At 45.3% G+C, this 24,004-nt stretch overlaps 1 protein-coding gene across 1 annotated transcript; it reads right to left on the bottom strand.

The window, feature by feature from the left end:
- Window positions 1–4,260: 4,260 nt before the first annotated feature.
- Window positions 4,261–23,422, bottom strand: ZBTB8B (zinc finger and BTB domain containing 8B; the record flags this gene model as incomplete). Its single annotated transcript, XM_079698455.1, has 4 exons — window positions 23,361–23,422; window positions 17,177–18,194; window positions 8,094–8,272; window positions 4,261–4,578 (listed from the first exon to the last, which is right to left on the bottom strand). Exons 2-4 carry the CDS (start codon window positions 18,153–18,155, stop codon window positions 4,261–4,263), a joined length of 1,476 nt encoding a protein of 491 aa, XP_079554581.1. The 5' UTR covers window positions 18,156–18,194; window positions 23,361–23,422.
- Between the last annotated feature and the right edge of the window lie 582 nt (window positions 23,423–24,004).

The raw sequence follows: 24,004 nt of genomic DNA, 5'->3' as shown, positions 1-24,004 counted from the left end.
CTTCTGTGTGAGAATTTAACCTTGGGTTACCGTCCCCTGGCAACCTAATAAAGAGTAGTATATCAACCATGTTGTTAGGCAACATTACATATGGTAGAAATGACCCTGAACTGGTGAACTGTATCCAGACTGGGAGAACTACAAATGCCTGATAGGAAGCCACACCTCTGGGCTTCCCGAACCACAGTGACTCTTGGCAGAGACATGTCTCTTGTGGGAACCCTGGAAGTTATTTCTATGGAGCTGTTATAAGAGATACTTGCCCCCATGGGACAAGAGGCTTTTAAGCCAGAATAGCTTCCATACTTGCCTGATGTGGGTCTGTCTCCTTGCACCTGATCCACAGGGACAGATGCAAGGACTCCGACAGAGGAGCAACATCTGGCTCTGCCCTGCTGGTGACCCGTGCTTCCCATCCTATGTCCTTCTAAGCGAATCTGCTGTGGTAGCTTATGAGTTTGAATGTTTCTAAACATTCCATTGTGCCTAAGTAGACCCCTGGAGGGCACTATATTACTATTTGCTTGCTTTTTCTGGTGGCAGGAGAAGCTCCTCAGAGACTATGGATAATAGAAAGAAGTGAAACTGTCTGGCATATTCTTCTGCTTCCAAAAAAATCCTAATCATACCCTTCACAGTCTGCATGACAGATAATCCATATCCATTACACATGATCAAGACATATATCTCAATTGATGCCTTCCCTTAAAATCCCCAAGCTTGTTACTGCTAAACCTTCTTCATCTGAACACATAATCCCAATCCTAACCCCCAATAATTTTTAATATGCTACTGACAGAGGGCCAAAAAAAAAAATCAAATGATGGATATAAAAATTGTTTCCCCAAACCACAGCTGTCAATGAAGCATTGGCAGTAGTAACATTATCCATCTGGAGGGTCAGAACAGATGCTAAATGTCCTCCTCAAGTTATGAAGCTTCCATATCATCTGATCACAATGGTGTGAGTTAGTGTCACCTTTGAAAACTAGGACGTATTAGAAACCAACCAAACTACCCTTGCCAAACAAACAACTTTTCATTTAACTCTACAGAAGTATTATTTGAAGAAAAGAATTCAAATTTTCAGAGCTTTAATGAAAGGTTTGAGGAACACAGCAATATTTGGTGGAAATATTGAGCAAAAATCAATGAAAACATTGCCTATCATAAGCAACTGAATAAAGCACCCCCCTTTTGGGGTTAAAACATAGCACGAACACATGAAAGCACAAAGCAAGTTACAAAGGACCAACAGTGACAGGAAGTACAGTGGTAATGCTCAGAACAGAGTGTAACAGGAACTTCTCACCCACCCCATTCCCTTGCCCCTCTCTACCCTATTACATTGCACTTCACAGAGTTAATTCTATTGTCAATGCACAAAGGACACACAAGAAAAACCTAAACGTCCAAATGAAACAGTAAGAATTCAAGTGACCAAAGGCCACTCCAGTCTCCCCAGCCCCCTCAGAATCAGTGCATGCAGCCCTGCCTGTTGCCTTTGTCTACGTGGGGTTTATTACAACATCAATTAACAACAACAACAAAATAAAAAACCCTTCGTTGTATTCTGAACCTCCAGAATACTCAATTTCACAACATTCTGCAGACCACTGGGTCAATAGCTTTCTTAAGGAATATTCAAAGTATAGTGACCACCAAAATATTTACATCAGACTGGCATCTTTCTGCCAAATGACCAGAAGCCATGATGCTCTATGTCATTTCTAAAGGTATTACAGATCCAGGCCTTATTTATATTCCTTTCCAACCCCTGTGAAAGCCTGTTCCCTTCTCCCAAAAGAAACAACTTCCCAAGGGTGCCACTTTTCAATCCCATTACAAGTAAAAATCCTGTTCCCATCCATGCAGTATATGTAATATTAGAAAAAAAAATCCCTTTGCAAACTTGGACTGAATATGCCAGAAAGATGTCAAGTATAAACGAAATCACTAATGGTCTGCGTTGGGCCCAACTGTGAATTTACTTATAAAAATATCACCGGGCTTCCCTGGTGGCGCAGTGATTGAGAGTCTGCCTGCCAATGCAGGGGACACAGGTTCGTGCCCCGGTCTGGGAAGATCCCACATGCCGCGGAGCGGCTGGGCCCGTGAGCCATGGCCGCTGAGCCTGCGCGTCCGGGGCCTGTGCTCCGCAACGGGAGAAGCCACAACAGTGAGAGGCCCGCGTACAGCAAAAAAAAAAAAAAAAATTTCACCAACTCCACAAATTAAACCTCAAAGACACCGTGCAGATTATAAGTACTGACCACCAAATGGGAACATAAATTTAAAACTGAGGACAGTTTATTATCTGATAGTCCACAACAGAGGAAGTATCTCCGTTAAAAGTGATAGAATTCAGTGACCGAATTCAGTTATTCCCAATGCCAACACGCAAACTCCAAACAGCCAATGTCTCCAGACATTGCCAGATATATGTACTCTGGGGGGCAAAATCACCCCCAGTTGAAAATCACTGTCTTAGAGTGTAATCTCTAATGTAAAATTTTTTATTTTGCACCCAGTGATGTGAATAGGTTATGGGGTCACCAGAGAGGATCACTGCTCTGCCAGAGAAAGCTGGCAGAGCGTTGAACTGTGAGGTAGAAAAGTCATATTAAAACATCAGAAATGCTTTGAACGGAGAGAGTGAAAATATCGAACATAACTCCCTGCAAAGTATATCTTCTACACCTCCTTTTAGGTTTCCTTTTTGCTAAGGTCCTGCTTTTAAAACAATGCTAATATTTTCATTTCTGGTAAGAAGTGTTTCTGGTCCTTGAAAATTTTCAATGTAGAACAATAATTTTCCAATTATCTCTGTTAATATACCGGTTTTTAAACTTCCAGTCTACTTCAGGCCAATGTGTGGTCCTACTGTGGGGACTGGGATCCAAGAATTCCGCTGCTGTCTGGGGCTAGCACCATCCTAGGGTTCTATCTTCTATTGAGAAGTACAGTTTAAACACCTTCTGAACCCTTCAATGCTAACATTTATTTACAAGCCAATTTACAATTTTTTGATTATCTCTTTTTGTTCAAGAGGCAGAAAGGAAAGTGGTTTGTTTGGTTCCTTTTACCATCTTTTGAAATACAAGTATGGTAAAATTAAAGGAAGAAAATTCATTTTGGATACTTTAACATAAGACAAAATTATGAAAGTGCCTTAAATATCTTTAATCCCTAATATTTCCTGCTCTTTAGACTTTTAAAGAAGTACAGTCTCTTTTGTTAGAATAATTGCATGGCTGCAAAGCGGGTGAAAAGCAGACTCATTTTAAAAACCTGTTCTTCTAGTAACCTTCCCTTTCCCTCCAAAGGATCTTTTAAAAGGTAAACAATTTAGACATATAACTTGCTTATATTGGCTTACCCTTTCCCTCCAATTAAAGTTCGATTCATAAAGTAAAGGAATGTCAGTGGTGGCTGCATTTCCAGGTTACACAGCAGTGGCTTCTTGGAAATGGCTGGAAAACGCATAGGAGCATTTTGAGTTTTGCCCAAATACCTTGTTTTATGATCATAAAACAGGTTATTTGATCATAAAACACAGAATTGTTAAATCCCAAGCCAGACAGGGAAACCACCCAGACCTGGGCTCTCAGGCTCCTTTCCCGGGGCTAACTTAAAGTTTAATTCAATGGGGCAAGTCACAGTGCCATAAGGAAACTTTCAGCTCATTTCCATGCTTGTCTGCACATAAATACCCCCAGCCTTTAAAACTGCAATCTTAGATTTAGAAAGTAATTTTTACAGTCATATAGCCAGGCGACCCTGTCTGCCTCATATCAAGGAAACTTTCTCCTTAATACTTCACCAGAAAGTTAAAGTACGGAATTCATTAGGAGAGGCTTGGCAGAAGTAAGATTGATCTCAAAACTTAGTATATTCTTGCCCACCTTTTCAGAGCAAGAGGATGACGACACAGGAATGCAGAAAGATTGAGACACTATGAAAAACGTATGGAGATTTTCTTATCTTCCTTCAAAGCAGAGTTTGGATGTACGGCAGGAAAAACTGGACGCCTCAGAGCCAACCTTGGTTCACTCAAAAAGCTTTCAGAAATCAAGGGCGGCACTAAAAAGTCCTTTGAGTCACAGAATCCAACCTCCACCATGTAGTCTAACAGAAATGCAAATAATTAACAGTGAAAAAATGTTCCTCTCAGGGTTCCACAAAATTGGACAAAGGGTGGCTTTCAACCACAGAACTGGCAAGAACAAATTCTAAACCCTCTTCTCCACTAATTTATTGCTACGTAAGCATCTCTCCGTCTGATAAGCTGGGCTGAATTTGGGGTCTATCATCCGAATCCTCTCCGCCGGGGTCGTTTTCCTCACCAGACTCCACGTAGATTGGCCAGTCATTGTCTGTGTCACTCTTTTCTTGGCTCTCAGACGAAGGCTCCACCAGGCTAAGGTTGATGGGCATCAATTCGTCATCATCATCATGTGTGTCTGTAATGCAGGTGCAGCTGTCACACAGCCCGAAGCGCCGCAGCCCCTGCGACAGGTGACTTGTGAAGGTTCTTCTGCAGCCCTTGCAGATAATTGGACGGTTGGACCTATGGACCTAAAATCACCAGCACAGTAAATGTCACAGAAAAGGGGTTGAGTCATGGCCTTCAGGGCCCCATGAGACATGGCCCCTGGCTGACCCTCCAGTCTCATTTCTCATCACTCTCCCTCTTGCTCTCTCTGCCACAGTCTCAGCCTCACCAAGGTCCTTTCCACCCCAGGGCCATCGGACATGCGTGGAGTGTGCCCTCCTCCCACTGTCACCCCTCCCTCCTTACTAATGCCTTTCTTTTCCCCCCCAGCTGTGCCGCACAGCTTACAGGGATCTTAATTCCCCAACCAGGGATGGAACCCGCGTCCTCGGCAGTGAAAGCTCAGAGTCCTAATCACTGGACCGCCAGGGAATTCCCACTAATGACTTTCAAGGAAGTCTTCTCTGATGCTCCAGGCCAGATTAGGTCCCCCAGCTATATAGTCTCACCTATACTTCTCCCTTTGTTTTATTTCTAACAAATCATTGGTAAAATTCAGTAGATTCTAAGCTCCAAGAGGTCACGGACTATCCTCATTCATGTTCTCTGTCCTCTGTCACATTTGTTACTATATCCCTAGTGCCTGGCACATAAAGGGCACTCAGTGAACCGATTAGGATTTTAGGCATGGCCTCTTACGTACCTTGGATTGTTTATCTATTAGGAAGGCAGATTTGCCAGACAGTGTATTCTCTAAAAGTGCCAGATGCTTCACCCTTGACTTTTTCATTGATAAATGCATTCCTTACTTATGAAAAGAGCTTTGCATACTAGAAAAGAGAACCTGATCTCCTACTCCGTGCAGCTCCTTGTGAGGGCAGCAGTCCCAGGGGTCCCCTCTATATAAGGAGTTATCTTTCTAATGCATGCACTTTTCAGGAATTCCAGCTAATAGGGGATCTGTGAATCAATCAGAGCCTCTCTTTTAGAGAGCTCTGGATGCAGGATACACACAAGAGGCAGTGACAGAGAGAGGCTGATGCAGGAGAAGGGTCAACAACGATACCCAGGTTGCTGGAGTTGCTGTTACATCCTGACCTATGTCCCTGCTACCCCTAAGGTTTCCTGGGCTTCCTATGCTAAACCCCCAATGCCTGAGCCAACCCGAGTGTGTATGTGACCCTTGCAACCTGATGGAGCCTTTGAAGACTACCTCTTTGGGCTGCAGTAGACTGGACCTTGTACAAAGTGAAAAAATAGAGGGAATGAGGATTCCAACCAATGAAACATCTTAAAGGTACCCAGGGACCTACTGTTGTCAAGATGGACTGGAGATATAATTTGAAGAAAAAAAAAAGACAAACAAAAACTTAAGGCCTTGGGGTAAGGCCACTCTCAGACAAGTATGCTAGGGCCAGCACTGAGAGCAGAGGCAGTCAGTAACCTTGTACTTATCTTAAATCTGGATTCTTTCAAAACCATAATTCATATACCATAAAATTCACCCTTTTAAAGTGTACAATTCAGTGGTTTTAAGTATACTCATAAGGTTGTACAACCATCACCACCATCTAATTCCAGAAATTTTCATCACTCCATAAAGAAAGCCTGTGCGCATTAACAGTCATGCCTCTTCCATCCCCCAACCACTAATCTACTCTCTATCTCCATAGGTCTGCCCACTTTTTATATTTCATATAAATGAGATCACATAATAGGAGGCCTTATTTTTTCTTTTAATTAATTAATTTTATTTATTTTTGTTGTGTTGGGTCTTTGTTTCTGTGTGAGGGCTTTCTCTAGTTGTGGCAAGCAGGGGCCACTCTTCATCGCGGTGCACGGGCCTCTCACTCTCACGGCCTCTCTTGTTGCGGAGCACAGGCTCCAGACGCGCAGGCTCAGTAGTTGTGGCTCACAGGCCTAGTTGCTCCGTGGCATATGGGATCCTCCCAGACTAGGGCTCGAACCCGTGTCCCCTGCATTAGCAGGCAGATTCTCAACCACTGCGCCACCAGGAAAGCCCTAATAGGAGGCCTTTTGTGACTGGCTTCTTTCACATAGCATAATGCTTTCAAGGTTGTTCCATGTTGTAGCAGGTATCAGGAACTCATTTCATTTTATGGCTGAATAAAATGTATCTATCGTATAGATATGCCACATTTTGTTTATTCATTCATCAGTTGATGGACATTTGGGTTGTTTCTACTTTTTGGCTATTATGAATAATGCTGCTACGAACATCTGTATGCAAGTTTTTGTGTGAATGTCTGTTTTAGTTCTCTTGTGTATATACCTAGATGTAGAATTGCTGGGTCCTAATGGTAACTTTATGCTTAACCTTTTGAGGAACCGCCAAACTCTCTTCCACAGTGGCTGCACCATTTTATGTGCCCACTAGCAGTATATGAGGGTTCTAGTGTCTCCACATCCTTGCCAACACTTTGCTATTATTTGTTTTGGGTTTTTTTATTATTATTATAGCAATCCTAGTTTGTGTGAAGTGGCATCTCATTGTGGCTGTGATTTATATTTTCCTAGTGACTAATCATGTTGAGCATCTTTTCATGTGCTTATTGGCCATTTGTTTATCTTCTTTGGAGAAACGTCTATTCACATCCATTGTTTAACTGGGTTGTCTTTTTATTGTTGAATTATAAGAATTTTTTTTTTTTTTTTTTTTTGCAGTACCGGGCCTCTCACTGCTGCGGCACCTCCCGTTGCGGAGCACAGGGTCCGGACGCGCAGGCTCAGCGGCCATGGCTCACAGGCCCAGCCGCTCCGTGGCATGTGGGATCTTCCCAGACCGGGGCACGAACCCGTGTCCCCTGCATCAGCAGGCAGACTCTCAACCACTGCGCCACCAGGGAAGCCCAAGAATTCTTTATATATTCTGGTTATTAGATCCTTAGCAGATAAATGATTCACAAAGATTCTTCTCCCATTCTGTGGATTGTCTTTTCACATTCTTGACAGTGTCTTTTGAAATCCAAACCATTTTTATGTTGGATTTTCCAAAGACTGATTGCCTTGCTCAAAGACGATCTTAAATGCAATGCCTTTCTAAATGGCCTGAATGCTTTTTAGCAGGTAGGAATCACCCACTCACATGGGAGACAGAATCCTAGGTGGCAGCCAGTGGGAGGGAAGGTCCACTTGGGCTAGGGTCCTCTTTGCTGCTCACAGGTAGCCCTATGAATGGCAGTATATCTCTTCCCCACCCCGGGGTGCTGAGGTTGGGTGGGAAACCGAGAATGCAGCTTACCTCTGGCATCACACCACAGGGAACAGACCCACAATCCCCTGTCTAAGCCTCAGTGTTCTCTACCTTTTGACAACCATCCCTGACTAGGGTCTAAACTTTCTTAACTTTCCTCCTAAGCAAACTAGTCTGTTACCGTATAAGTTTTAACTTTCTCTAAGTGCCACCAACCCAGGTGTAATTTAGTAGCAGAAATACATGTTTAAAATTCTCTGGAAATACCCCAGTGGACAGAGAAGAGAAAGACAGACTGGCCTTGCCCTCACATTAGATGAACGTCATGAACCACCGCCACTCCCACCCCACCGTCCCGAGAGAACCGCCAGCTCCTCCACTTACGCTGAGCGCGTGGCCCCGCAGATGCTCCTGGCGGGTGAACCTCTTGCCGCAGGTCTCACAGGGGTAGGGCCGCTCCCCCGTGTGTGAGCGGATGTGCCGCTTAAGGATGCCCTTCTGTTTGGCAGTGTAGGGGCAGAAAGGACACTTGTGCAGCTTGATGGGCACCACCAGCACACCACCTGGGGAACCAAATGGTACTGTAAGCAGCAACAACACTGGCCGCCCTCTGATGGATGGGATCCAGAGCAGGGGAGTTCGACCAGCCCAGGTTGAGAAGAAGGACCCCAACTCCACCAGCATCTAACAGCAAAACATTGTCTGCAAATTGCCACTCTGGCTCCCAGTCAGCCAGAGGAGAAGGTGGGCTTCTGATATAAGATTGCAAGGAATGCTGTAAGGCCTCAGCTTTGAAACTTCTCTGTGGCTCACAGTTAGAAAACACAGCTTATATTACAACCTTAGGACACATATACCTTCTTGTGGACAACTTGAAAAGCTTCCCAAAATAATACTCACTCTGATAATGTCTATTCTCTTTGATTTCATTTTAGGACAATAATGATTGAGACCCTGTTCTAGACTGAATTTCATCCCCCTCAAATTCATACATTGAAGCCATAACCTCCAATGTGACTATATGTGAAGACAGGGCCTTTAAGGAGGTAATTAAGGTTAAATGAGGTCGTAAGGGTAGAGCTCGAATCTGGCAGGACAGGTGTCCTTATAAGAAGAGGAAACTATGCCAGAGATGGCTTTCTCTCCCTACTCTTGCACAGAGGAAAGGTCATGTGAGGACCAGCAAGAAGGCAGTCGTCTGCAAGCCAGAAAGAGAGCTCTCACCAGACACCAACACTGCTGGCACCTTGATCTTGGACTCTGTACCTCCAAAACTGTGAGACAATAAATTTCTGTTGTTTAAACTGCTCGGTCTGTGGTATTCTGTTATGGTTGCCTGAGCTAGCTAATACAAACCTCCTGAGTTGATTTAATGACCCTCAAAAGTTTGAAAAAACTATTATGATGGAACAGACCACTGGGTCAGGATTCATGCTTTCTTTGACAGCAGCTCCTAATAATAGCTTCCGAGCATGTGTAGAAGTCGTTTGCTATGATGCAGACCCTACATTGTTTGGAGTTCATATTAACTCTATATATCTGAAATCATCAAATATCTTAAAAATTCACTTAAATTTTTTAGAACTCTTTTTTTTTTCCACCTTGCTCATACACCCGTTAAGGTGACAACATGATTATCACCCACATGTATAAAAACTGTTCCTTTCAAGTTTCCTGAGTTACCCTTATTGTAGTATTCCAAGATTTGTCTCCTCTATCCATGCCCTTCAGAATTTTACAGACTTTGATCACATCATATTACATGTGGAGGCACTAGTAACTCAAGCTTTCCAGGCACAGAAACCTGAGTTCAAGTCCTGGCTCTACCACTTACCAGCTGTGTGACCTTGCACATCTCACTTAACTTCTCTGTGCTTTACTCATCTGTAACATAGGGATGATAATAGTTCCCACCTCATAGGATTGTGGTAAGAATGAAATGAGGTAATGCCTAAAGCACAGCAGCTGGCATATAGTAAGCTCTCATAAATGTTAACCATTTTTGTCACATCATTGTCGCCTTGGTGTTTCTTTTCTGATTAAGCTGGCCAGGCTCCTGTGGTATCTCTCAACACGGGAGTAACTCCTTTTCTCTGGGACCTTCTCAGGACACCTAATAGGGCTTTACCTTTCCTGAGGTCCTGCCCAAAGTATGGCAAACTGAATGTCAGGTGAGAACCCAACATCATTCTACATACGGGTGAAGATTATTCTCTTTAGTTTCTAGTTCCCATCCTGATAATGCTTAACATTTTGCGTAATCTATAGTGACTCCAAAATCTGTTTCCCAGAATAAAAGCAGCAGCTCATGGCTCAACACTGCATATATATGTTGGATTATTTATTTCTCACTGATCACACTGGTGCTGAGATGCCAGTTTCCTGGTCACTCCTCTGGCACTGTGGACTCTTCCTGTCATTTATCCCCATCAGCCTGGCATTGTACTATCACCTTCTTCCCGACTATAAAAACATTCAGTAAAATGGGTCCAGTGTTAATCCTTGGAAAAAAACAACTGTTAACTATTTTTCCAGCAGAAAAGTATGAATTATCGCAACACTTTCCTTCCTCTCTTATGATCTGATTGCTCCAAAAAAAAAAAAAAACAGTTCACCTGAATGCCTAATACATGCGAGGCACTGTGTCAAGGTGCATCTTTACCAAGATACCTGTTTCTTCCCTCAAGAAGTTAAGTCTAGCAGGAGAGAAAGACATGGAAACAAATTCATACAATATAATATAACACATGTAAAATTCAAAGTGATGAAGAAATGTAGAAAAGAATGTAATGAATTCTCTCCTGGAGTTCAGAGAAGATTTCACAGGAGAGATGACCTTTGAGCAAGGTTTTAAAGGATGAATAGGAGTTCACTGGGAGTTTGAGAAATAGAAAGGTATCTCAGGCAAGGGAACAACACATGCTTAGGCACAGAGGTAAATGAGAATAGGAAATATTAAGTGGGGTGGAGAGGGATGAGGAATGAAGCCAAGGAAAGGGCAAGGAAAGGTCAAGAAGGTCATGTTCATGCATTTATTCAACAAATTTATACTGAGCACCTATGATGTGCCAGTCTGTGTTCTAAGCCCTGGGGATACAGCAGTGAACAGAAAAGACAAAAATCCCTGCCTCTGCAAAGCTGATATGTTAAGGAACTTGGACTTTATTCTCTAAGCAGGTGGGGTTTTAAGCTGGGAAGGTACAAGGTGAGACTTGACTTTTAAAGGATCCCTCTGGGGATAATGCAGGGGAAGGATTTAAGAGAGGCAAGATTAAAGGCAGGAAGTCCAGGTGGGAGGGGATGAGCGATGACATGAATTAAAGCCAGGGCTGTGGAGGTGGAGAGAAGGAGAAAGGTTTGAGAAGTAAAATTAATAGCACTCGATGACCACGTTGGGGAGGAGAGAGCAGGGAAAGAGAAGATTCTAAATGACACTGATTCTGGGTTAGCTGACTTGGTGGGTGACGGTGGAATAAACCGAGGCAGGGAACACAGGAGGAAAAGCAGGTGCAGGATGGATGAGGAGGTTTGTTTGGGTTTTACGATGTTTGAGGCAGGCTCAGAGCATCCATGGGGGAATATCTGGGTTAGACAGATAAATCTGGAGCTCAGGGAAAGAAGAGAAGCATACAGTTTTGAGAGTCCTCAGCAGATTGGAGTGGTTGCTTTAACTGAGGTCTGGTGCTCCCCTAAGCACCCTGCTTCCCTTAACCCACTGCCTTGACACCCTGGATCAGGGGAGGGTGGTCTTTCTTGTGCTTCACTGTCATCTCCAGACCACTGTCCCTCCCTCCTTCCTTAAAAAACCTAAGATCTTTTGGAGCTCATCCCATCAGATATACTGCTACTCATCCTTGTTACAGTCATCCAGGAGCCCCTAGATCATCCTCTCACTCCTTGGAGATTTGATCACATTGCCTTCAGACTCAACTCCTGGCATAATTCTTGGTGTGAATACCGAAAATGACCCTTGCAATACCCTGGTCTCTCTGTTCCCGGACCTCCTTTCTTCCAAAGACCTTATCCTCCACTCCACCTCAGCCACCCAATCCTAGACAAAGAGCTCCCAACTCTGCCTGCATATTAGAATCATCTGGGAAGCTTAAAATGAAAATAAATATTGATGTCCAATCCCCATCCCCAGCTAATGGGTGGGGTGGGACCCAAGCATCATATTTTTAAAGCATCCTTCCCAGTCTAATGTACGGACAGGGATGAGAATCATGGTCCCATACCTAGATATTGCCAGTAACTGTACTCACTGCATAACCCACATTTCAAGCGCTCCACTTTCCAATCACTGCTTTATATCTTTCCAGCTCACTCCATAGGTGTTCCTTCTCTACTGGGACGTCCAAGCCATGGACTATACTGTCATTTTACTGCCCTTCTCCTCCTCGAGTCCTCATTCCCCTCCTTCCCCAGCTGAGTGCCTAGAGCCCATCAATTAAATCACTCCTTTGCATATACCCTCAGCTGCCTTGGTCCACTGTCTCCCTCTATCTGCATTCATCTAATTCAATATAACTCTCTGCCTATTCTGTAGGTAAAACAAGGCAAGTTAACGTCACTGGAAAAAAATGCACAACTCTGTTCCGGTCTCACTTTAAATCAATCCAACCATCACCATCTGACTACTATAATATCAAAAGAGCCCTTGGGGGGCTTCCCTGGTGGCACAGTGGTTGAGAGTCTGCCTGCCGATGCAGGGGACACGGGTTCGTGCCCAGGTCCGGGAAGATCCCACATGCCACGGAGCAGCTGGGCCCGTGAGCCATGGCTGCTGAGCCTGCGCATCCGGAGCCTGTGCCCTACAACGGGAGACGCCACAACAGTGAGAAGCCCGCGTACCGCAAAAAAAAAAAAAAAAAAGAGCCCTTGGTTCTGCCCAGTAACCCTAATAACCCTAAGTATTTCCCTGGTTCATTCACTCCCACTCTTCTCAGTGACTACTTCATACCTTCCCTCTGCTCAAATCTCCCACCCCTCCTACCCCTTCCTCACTGTCAGCTGCTGTCCTTGCTTCTTATCTCATTGAGAAGGAGGAGTAAGCAGAAGAGAATGTCTACATGGTCCCAGCCACCCCCCAACCTCCATTATGAACCCATCTAATCCGCTTTCACTCCTGTTACTATGAATGAATTGTTCTCCCTCCCATCCAAGGCGAGACCATCCCTCCACTTATACATGGGACCCCCATCTCTCCTCGATCTATCCATTGTCCCTCACTCTTCCATTATCATTTATCTTCCTCTCTCTTGGATCACTCTCATCAGTAAAGAAATGCTTTTAGATCCTCCACCTTAATAAAAACCTTAACCTCATATGCCCTTTCAGCCAGAACTCAGAACCCCTGAGTTCTCTTTTAAGGCTACTCTCTTTGGTCTTCGTCCACCACTTCATTGATACTGCTCATCAATGACCTCTCCATTACTAAACCCAATGATCAGCTCTCAATCTGCCTATACACAGTACTGGACATAGCTGATTTCTCCTTTTTCTTGAAACATTTTCTCCTCTTGGCATCTATCAGTCTTTTTGATTCCCTCCTACCTCACTGGCTGCCCCTTCCCAGTTTCCTTCGCTGGTTCCCCTATTTTCCTGACCTCTAAATGTTGGGTCAGGGCTCAGTCCTTAGATCTCTTGTCTTCTCCTTCTAGATCTATAGGTCCATGGAACATACAGGTTTTAAATTCCATGGACCCATTAATGACTCCCAAATTTATATCTCAGCTCCAATTTCTCCCCAGAACTCCAAACATATAAATGTAATTACTTACTCCCCGTCTTCAACGGGATATCCAAAAGGCACCACAAACATAACATTTAAATCAATCACTCAAGCTAAAAACCTTAAGGTCACCTTTAATGCCCCTTTTTCTCATACCACTTATATAAGCCATTAGCAAATCTGGTCAGCTCTACCTTTCAGAGACAGTATAGTCCTAATCCAACCCCATCTCACCTCTCTACTGCTACCACACTGATTGAAGAAGCACAGCTCTCACCTGGGTTATTGCAGTCACCTCCTAAACGGTCCTGAGGCTCCCACCTATGCTCCCCTCTAGTCAACAGGAGAGCAAGAGTGGAAGCAAGAGGCCCACTTAGGAGATGACAGCACACAATACCCAGAGGGATCCTTTTTTTTTTTTTTTTTTTTTTTGCGGTACACGGGCCTCTCACTGTTGTGGCCTCTCCCGTTGTGGAGCACAGGCTCCAGACACGCAGGCTCAGCGGCCATGGCTCACTGGCCCAGCCGCTCTGCGGCATGTGGGATCTTCCCGGACCAGGGCACGAACCCGTGTCCCCTGCATCGGCAGGTGGACTCTCAACCACTGCGCCACCAGGGAAGCCCGGGATCCTTTTAATATATGTCATCTCAAGTCACTCTCTGCCAAGACCCTCTAGTGGATTTCCTTCTAAGAGCAATATTCAAAGGCCTTCTCATGGCCTTCAACACCCTACCCTGTCCGCCCTCACTCAACCTCTCTGACTTTATCCCCCACAACTCTCTGCCTTGCTCACTCCACTCCAGCCACACCAGCATCCTTGCTGTTCCTTTCATTCACTTGCCAAGTGTGATCCTACACCTGGGCCTTTGCACCTTTCTCTTCCCTCTGCCTGGAATGTTCTCCCTGATATCTCTACAGTTTGCTCGCTTAAAAGCAACCTGTTAGAAAGGCCTTCCTGGTCAACACTAAATAAAACAGCATCCCCTTCACTTTCTATCAACTTTGTCCCTGCTTTAGTTCTTCTTCATACTATATATGTACTTATTGGTTTGTTGTCCGGCTCCCTACGCTAGAATATCAGCTCCATGAGGACAAAGACTGTCTTCTGTTCACTGCGATGAATAGTGCCTGGCATATAGGAAGTGCTCAGTACATATCTGTTAGATGAATGAATGAACAGGAATAAGATGTTGAAGAAGCAAGGCAATGGTGGAATGCTGACACACTGACATGAAATGACCCCATGATGAGGCTGAAAAGGAATGGGCAGAGGTGAGAGCAATGGGTACCTGTAGTGTCAGAAGTCAGGGGAGGAAAGAATTTCAAGAAGGAAAGATCAGAGTTAACTACCAAGAGTAGTCAAGAAAGATAACACCTGAAAACCACTCCCTGGATCGGCCCTGGAAATGTATAGCTGACCTCAGGACAGTGGTTTCAGGGAAGGGGGAGCTGGTGGTAGTGTCAGAGCACAGTGGGCTGAGAAAAGATTGGGAAGTAAAACAGTGGAGGTGGCCGATATAGATGAACTTTTCAAGAAGCAATGGCAGGTGCTGGAGCTGGGGATGGGAGGTCCAGGGGAGAAGATTATAGGAGGACCATGTGCTTTGACAGTGTCTGCTAGTGTCAGAGATGAGCAATGTGAACACAGAACTACTGTAACAGCCTCCTGACCGTCTCCCTGCCCTCATCTCCCATCTCTGCACCATCTTGTGCTGAGGCCAAATTAATCTCCCCTGTCCACTCCCAAGCTCAGAAACTACTAAAAATTCTCCTGTGCCTACAGATAGAAACCCACATTTTAGCATTGAAGCTTTTCCATGATCTGACTACAATTTCTCCCCATGTCTTCTCTTCTTACCTTCAGATGCCACTTTTTTTTAATTGAAATATAGTTTGATTTGCCATATTATGTTAGTTTCAGGTGTAAAGCAAAGTGATTGTTATACGTATACATGTATTTTTTTCAGATTCTTTTCCATTATACGTTATAACAAGATACTGAATATAGTTCCCTGTGCTATACGGTAAGTCCTTGTTGTTTATCTCTTTTATATATACTAGTGAGTACTCAGATGCCACCCTCATAAAGCCTCTCTGACCTACCAGTAGGAAGCCAGTTCTGCTTCTGGACTACTGTGAAACTCACACCTCCATCTGTCTTCCAGCCCTAGTACCTTTCTACCACACGGTGCCATTTACACACCTCTTAACTCCTCTAAGACACCATCAGTTCTTTGAGAGCTGGAGCCACATCTGACTTATCTTTGTATCTTCACAAGGAAGGTGCTCAAATATTTGAGCAAATAAAGGAGTAACCAAACAAATCAGTCCTACTCTGTGCCTTGGCACTTGGAATAAATGTAGCCCAGAGCCAGGTGAACCAAATCGACACCTGGCGGACAACAGGCATGGCAAGCGGCTGGGATGGCTGCCTTGCCACAGACCCCTGTAGCTGGAAAGCTGCCTCTACAGATGGACAGATGGACTTGAATAAGGGTGACGTACAGCTGAATTACTATTTCTTGATACTTGTGCTTACAGGCAGAAGGGTTGACAGACAAAACCAGTGCACTGAAATCCTCTATCCACTTGTACTGCCTTCACAGTTTGTTTTATGAGTGAAACGAAGCCAGCCAGGGTTGCTAGTATTAGCTGTGACATTTACCAGCTCTGCATTCTTAAGAAACTCACTAAACCCTCTTGGGTCTCAGTTTCTCCACACTTCTTCTACCTAACTCATGTGGCATCATGAGGGGCTGATGGATGGGAAAGGGGAACACAGTCTGTGAAGTGCTACTATATACACGGAAATTAGATTTCAACAAGTTCCCGCAGTGTAGCCACTGAAAACAACCGCTACCTTTTACATGCTGGTTAAGCCACTGTCTCTGAGGACCAGAAACCGTACTTTCAAGTTTTTCAAGTCAAGTTTTAATCAGACATACAGAGCATTCTTGATTTTTAAAAAAATGAAATTTAGATGCAGGAATGAAGTAATCTTTCATTAAAAACTGTAAAAATGAAAAACAAGAAAGAAGTTAAAAGTCTCCAGACAGACTCAGTTTTCCTGGGTCTCTCCTGTGTGTTCATGTTATTAAATTTTTGTTTGATTTTCTCCTGTTTAAAAAGTCTCCCAAAGGATACAAGAAATTTACTCACATGAAACCAAATTCAACTCTAAAATATTCTACAGTAAATCACACCATCAACCATAACATGTTAACTGAGTGTCTACGTGGGCCAGGCACCATGATTGACACAAAGAAGGATAAATTTCCTACCTGTATAGAACATGTTCTCGTATGTGAGAAAAAATTCTGAAAACCTTTTCATTTGGTCCTCAACCCTGTGAGAAAGGCAAGGGGGGGTGATTATCTCCTGAACAAGAAGGGTTCAAAGAAATTTCATGATTTAACCAAAGTCTCTCTGCTGGTTAGTGGAAGAGAATGGGTTCTTTCCATGTCTCCATACTGCACTCAACATGCTTATACTCTAGTTGCAGAGGTAAAAGACAAACATACGTGAAGAGGCAATGCCCTGCCCACAGCAGGTGCTCAATTAATACCTACTGGTGGTGGTGGCAGTGATAACATGGTGATAACAGTGGCAGTGGTGATGGTGGTGATGATGATGACAATAGTGACAATGCCAGTGATGAGGATGACAGTGGGAGACCAGAAGGCACACAAGTGTGTGCTAAATGAGTGGCAGACGACGGAGGCTCATGGAGCTCACCTGAGTCCTCTCCATACCAGTCAGTCTGCACATCCATCATGGAACTCATGGCTGCTACTTCTGCACCACCTGGTCTTCCCTCCAAACTCCGAGAAAAGTGCTGGTCCGCGTCCTCTTTGCTCTGGACAGCACTGTGGCGCAGGAGCGCCTCCAGGAATTGCTTCACATGGTAGTTACTGTAAGCCAAGTCGACCGCCTGGCCTCTGGGCAAACCCTCCTCCCCGTGGGCCAGGCTCAGCGGGGCCATACGCTGCTGCAGCTGTCCACCCACCTCCACCTCCACTTCCTCGGCATCGAACTCCACCTTGGGCTCCTTCTGTTTGGGTCGAATGGAGCAGTCACTGTCTACTGAGCCACTGCCCTGGCTGTCTTTCCCCACGAGTGCCAGAGGGTGGCAGCCTCTGCAGTCACCACGGGGGGACTCTCTGGGCCGATCCACACTCTCTTCCCCCTCGGCTGGAGAAACCAAGCGCTTGGTCTCACAGGAGGTCCCTTCCCTGGCTGAACTGGGGCTTCCACTGTCCACCCGATGAGGCGCTGCTGCCGCTGCCGCTGCCGCTGCTGCTACCGCTGCAGCCACAGCGGCCTCCTTCTCCATCTTTCCGCAGATGTCTAGGGATGATCTGATGTATGTCTTGCAGAAGTTCACCACGTCGTTCATCTGCAGGTAGCTGGCAGCCGACATAACTTCAATCACGTTCTCTCCACACAAATCCAACTTCCCAGAATAGAGGAAGTCTAAGATGGTGGAGAAGGCGTCGGAGGTGACGATGTCCAAGGAGGCGGTGCTGTGCCGCCCGCTGTCCTGTATGTAGTGAATGAGCAGGGCTCGGAAATAGCCGCTGTTGGCAAACAAGATGTTCCTGTGGGCCTTGAAGATCCGCCCTTCCACAACGATGCTGCAGTCACAGAAAAAGTCCCTCTGCCGCTGTTCATTCAACTCCCTCAAGAGCTTGGCGTAATAGGATTGCAGCTCCATTTCTCCACCAGCTCCTGCCGCTTGGAGTAACCTGGATCTCTGCCAAGATTTTTTTTTCAGTTAATTCACAAATCCCAACCTTACAAATAAGATGTTCGTTTTTTGTTTGTTTTGTTTTGTTTTTCTTTTAATTCTTCCATAAACCTTGGTTGAGTAATGTCTTTATAATATGGGCTGTTTGGGATCTAACAAAAATCAAAGGTGGTCTAACTGGGTTAACTGATAAAAACAAGAAAAGTAACTATTCCTAACTGTATATGTGGGTGCAGTACTTAGTATTTTACATGGATTCTTTCAATGAATTTTTATAAAAACCCTACGAGTAAGTACTAATATTATACGTTACAATATTGTACTTATTAATACTGTACTTTTGAGACTCAGAGAGGATAGGAGATGATCCAGCTGCAACAGAGCCAGGACTCAAAACCTCCAGAGTTCATGCTCTTATAAATTACATTCTACTTTCTTCAAGGCTCAAAATATAGATAATACCTGAATCTAACAATTACAGTCTCCAGGTAAGTCTCCAGTGTCTCAGTACAGAACTTAGAGACTGACAAGTACAGTCTCAGCTCACACCCATCACCATAAGTTTGTGGAAACATTTAGTGGATGATTGGGCTACCCAGCATGCATTCTCCATTCTTATGGTTTTAGTGCCCTTTTTGGCTTTGGTGGAATCATCCTTGGCCCCAACCACAGCCAACGTGCTTTGCATAACGCTGGCACCATCCCCAGGCTCCAGACGTTTAAGAGGTAACATAGGCTAAAACCATCAACACATCTTACCCTCTGACCACAGTGACTGGCTCAGAGATGGCCATGTGACTTGGTCAGAGCCAATGAAAAGCAATGAAATGTTTGCTGGGGTCTCCAAAAAAGAGCGCTCTCTACTCTGTGGGCATGTGGGATGTGAGGGGTGCTGCTGCCACACCACAAGGGGAACCAGCCTAACACAGATGACAGCCCAGCTCAAGCCCAGGGACACCATCTGAGCCCCAGCTCATGCTGTGCCAGAAGCCAACTGAGTCCCTTTTTGCTTTAGCTGGTCTGAGTTGGATTTTCTATCTCTTACAACGGAGACACTCCTAATTGATTGACTCCACAACCCTTGGTTCTCTCCTCTGTATTTTTATGTCCTGGACCTTCTCTGTCAGTGGACTATAAGCCCTTTGAAGGCATGAGCCCTGTCTTACTTCATAGATTTCCCCCACAGCCCCTGGCAGAGTGCTTTGGACAAAGTAGGTTTGCTAAATACAAAGGAATACTCCTTTCTTACCTGCTAAGTAGAACAAGTATAAATCAAGTTTAAAATCCGTCTGCTAATGAGGAAGACAGAAGCTGACCTTCCCCGAGCTCTCCTCTCCACCTTTTCCCATCACACAAAGCACGCAGCCATCCATCAACTTACCCCTTTTAGTTACTGACCCACTGAGCTCTGAGAAGTTCCTACATCTTCTCCCTCTATCGGAATCCCAAAAGGCCTAGTTAGAGCTGCCAACCACAACTAACAACTCTTCAGCACTCTTTCTTTCAACAAATGGAACACAACAATTACCTCACCCAACAGAAATGAGGCACCTCCACCCCCCAGAAAGACTCTTTCCACTGGCCAAATAGATCCCTCAAGGCGTATGTGCTAACCGAACAGACTTTACTCATAAAAGACCAACAACAACCTCATTAAATGGCAACGTACACCTACTTTACACATATTTATAATAAGTGATGCATTAAGTTTAGAAGCTAGAGAACCAGTTAGGGAAAGAAGTAGAGGAGCCTCTCTAAGCAAGTAAACTGACAAACTTAAAAGTGAGAACTGACAGCTAGGAAAAGGTAAAAAAAGTTATAAAAAACAGACCTAGAAATTTTTTTCAAAATATCAGCCTGAGGCCACTTGGCTAAGGGTATTAAATGCTCCTACATATTCAAAATGGCCTAAGGAGGGCTTCCCTGGTGGCGCAGTGGTTGAGAGTCCGCCTGCCGACGCAGGGGACGCGGGTTCATGCCCCGGTCCGGGAAGATCCCACATGCCGCGGAGCGGCTAGGCCCGTGAGCCATGGCCGCTGAGCCTGCGCTTCCGGAGCCTGTGCTCCGCAACAGGAGAGGCCACAACAGTGAGAGGCCCGCGTACCGCAAAAAAAACAAAAACAAAAACAAAAATGGCCTAAGGACATCACTAAATTATAGCCCAGGGCTATAATAGATGAGACTAAGTCATCAAGATGATTCTTTTTATATTCATTTTAGACTCAAGGAAGTTATAATTTTGGGAATTTGTTTTTCATCCAAAGTAGTTATAATTAACATTTTCATTCAGAAAGGAAGAGAACTGTCAGATATCTGAAAATTTCTACTCTTCCCAAATAAATCAGGTCTGAAAGTTTTCACAGGACTAAGATTTCACTGTCATTCTCGCCTCTTCCAGCCACTCCAAACCTTCCTGGTTTTGGCAATCAAAATATTAAGGGGAAAACAAGACACAAGAGAATGCTACCTTTAAATACCACATTCTGTTCTTCCTCAGAACTGAAAGAAAACCTATCAGACTGGTAAAATCACATTTTTCAATGTAATAATATCCACTGTTGATGGAACTGTCATTTGGAACACCATTTTAGAGGGGAATTTGGCAATATTTATCAAAACTTAAAATGTACACATCTTTTGTCCCCAGAATTTCATGGCTAAAAACTTACCCTTTTGGGCCTCCCTGGTGGCGCAGTGGTTGAGGGTCCGCCTGCCGATGCAGGGGATACGGGTTCGTGCCCCGGTCTGGGAGGATCCCATATGCCGCGGAGCGGCTGGGCCCGTGAGCCATGGCTGCTGAGCCTGCGCGTCCGGAGCCTGTGCTCCGCAACGGGAGAGGCCACAACAGTGAGAGGCCCGCATACCACAAAAAAAAAAAACAAAACAAAAAAAAAAAAAACTTACCCTTTTGAATGTATTCCCAAAAATACATCAAGTCAAAAGAACAGAGATGTCCATTGCACAAGGTTTTTGTTCAAGTGCAAAAGTAGAAACAATCTGAATGTCCACCAATAGGAGACAAGTTAAATCAACGATGTACATTCACACAGTGGAATACTATGCAACCATGCATTTAATGAGCTAGAGCTGTCTGTGTTCATATTTAAAAAGTCACCAAGGGCTTCCCTGGTGGTGCGGTGGTTGGGGGTCCGCCTGCCGATGCAGGGGGCGCAGGTTCGTGCCCCGGTCCGGAAAGATCCCACGTGCCGCGGAGCGGCTGGGCCCGTGAGCCATGGCTGCTGAGCCTGCGCATCCAGAGCCTGTGCTCCGCAACGGGAGAGGCCACAACAGTGAGAGGCCCTCGTACAGCAAAAAAAAAAAAAAAAAAAAGTCACCAAGATATATTAAGGACAAAGGCAAGATGCAAAACAAAATGTACAGTATGATCTGATCTATGTACATGTTTTTGCTGGTATATGTAAGAATTTTTTTCTGGAAGGTTTTATGAGCAAGAGTTAACAGCATATATCCTTGAGGAGAGGGACTAGGGGTAAGAGGTGTGTGGAAGGACCTTCATTTTTCATTTATAAACTTTCTGTACTGTTAGGATCTTTCACTGTGTGCTGCTTTTTTTTTTCTTTCCTTTTTAGCAAAGAAGAAAAAGGAGGAGGCGTAGAGGGATAAGGAGTTGGTAAATCAGGGAGATAAATACCTAAGTAGGCCCAATACATCTTAACTTGTAGAATGGTCTTATCTACAGGGCCTCCTTCCAGGCACTTGCATTTTTTCACTGGAAGACGCTCCTTTCTAGCAATAGTACCCAAAACCCATTTCCTCTGGCTTCCTCTCTGCAAACATTCTAGATTCTACCTGGTCGTATAAATACCCCCTGACTTTGCAAACGTCTATCCACATACTTTCTTCAAACCTTTCTCCAATCCTGCACTTGGCATACAATGTGGAAGTGTTTATTCACATCAGTCCCACTTGCCTTCAGTGCTCGGCATCCCTGGCACATGCCGAGGATCACCACTTCCCCTGGAAAGGAAGCTCTTAGGGTACACGGCTCCCAGAAGCACATTTATCCACATTCTGGCAGTGACACTCCCAACCTTCCCACGGTTCCAATTTAACAGTTACTGGCTGCAAGCAATGCCTGACACAAGGAAGATGCTAGGAATAGAAAAATGAACCAAGTACAGCTCACGTCCTCCAGGAGAGGGCAGATGCCAACACTAGTACCTGCAACCAACTCCGACATTCCCTTGAGGGGATCGCAAGACTGTCTTCACTCCAGTGCCAAAAGCAGCTTTGAATTCCACCCGCTCTTTCTGACAACACTCCTCCAGTATCACCAACAGGAGAATCATGGAAACCTGCTCATCAATTGTTAGCATGTACTGAGTGCTACTCCTCATGAAGCACTGTAAGAAATACTTTACAAGCATTAATTAATTTTAATCTCACAATAACTCAGTGCAGTAGATAAAATCATTATATCCTCTTTTTCAGAGAAAGAAATTGAGGTTCAGATTTACAGATAACATGCTGAAGCTAGGATTGGGACAGAGATTCGTTTGAATCCCAGAGTTGACATCCTTAACCACTATGCCAAATTGATTTCCCAAACCCTCCAGGAAACCGCGAGAAGGGCTGGGGAACTCACTCACTCCTTTCCCCAACGCACGGAGTGCTGGGGAACTACTCGAAAGAAGAGTTTCCACTTTCACAGAAAGTATTTCTGGGTCAACTGTATCTTTGATTCACCAGCTAAACTGATCGCAAGACAAGGGGATCCTTCCCCATCCGGAGCCAGACGACCCTGCAGAAATCACCAGAACCCGTTACTGTACATGGTCTTTGGCCCCCGAGGGTGAGAACCGAGGCCTTGCCCCTCCCATGGCCTCTCCCGGACAAAGTGACCATCGCTGCGACGGTCACTGCCCCAGCGCCCTGGCGCCATCAGAATGAGCGTGTGCCCATACCACCCGCTGGACGACGCCCGGGGTAGGGGGCAACCCAATGTCAGGGAAGGAGGGGAGGGAGGGGGTCGGTCATCGAGAGAGGGTTCGCCCGGCTGGGTCCGGGGATTCGCCAGGGCAGGACAGTCCGAGAGTGGCCGACCAAGGCGGAACATCCCTGCCCGCTGCCCACCCCGGGCCCCTCCCCGGCGCCCCGAATCCTCCCCAAGCCAATGAAAGCGGCAGCGTAAACCCGCTTCTCAGCTCTCACCTTCCAGCGGGTTGCAGCCCCGCCGCCGCCGAGCTACGCGCACCGGCACGCCCCCCTTTCATTCACCTGTCGCCCCCTCCGGTGAGAGGCTGGGCAGCCGACTAATCATGGGTGCTCCTGGACTGAGGAAGGCGGGCCCTTGGGCCAGAAGGTTGGTCAATGGCTCTGGTGCCCCCTCCAGAGGATGCGCTCTGAAGGCTCCAGTTCTCGCGGGGTGATGGGAGTTGTGGTCTCAGCGTTCATTTTTCGGGCAAAGATAGAGTGGACAAAACTACAAGTACCAAGATGCCAAAAGGGGCAAGGACCAGCGCTTGTAAAAGGCTGGAGCTCGGTTCGGTCTTCTGAGTCCCACTTGAGGGACCTGCGAAGTAACGGTCTCTTTGTCCGAAGAGCTAAAAGCACGTCGTGCATATTAATACAGCCTGGAGAGTAAGAGCTATGACCTGTCAGTCCGCACGCATTTTACAACTGCCAGCGCTCTCCGCAAAAATTCTGGAAATGGTTTAATGTACTCAACAGGTTTTTCTTGAACACCCGCAATAGTGTCTTCCCTTGAAAGAATTTCAGGTTTATATACACAAGTGAAACTGTTAAACAGCAGTACTGACATGTTCCAAGTAACAGTACAGGCATGTTCTGGGACG

Source organism: Hyperoodon ampullatus, assembly GCF_949752795.1.
Source record: "Hyperoodon ampullatus genome assembly, chromosome: 2".
Classification (NCBI taxonomy): domain Eukaryota; kingdom Metazoa; phylum Chordata; class Mammalia; order Artiodactyla; family Ziphiidae; genus Hyperoodon; species Hyperoodon ampullatus.
This window is presented reverse-complemented; position numbering and strand designations above follow the sequence as displayed.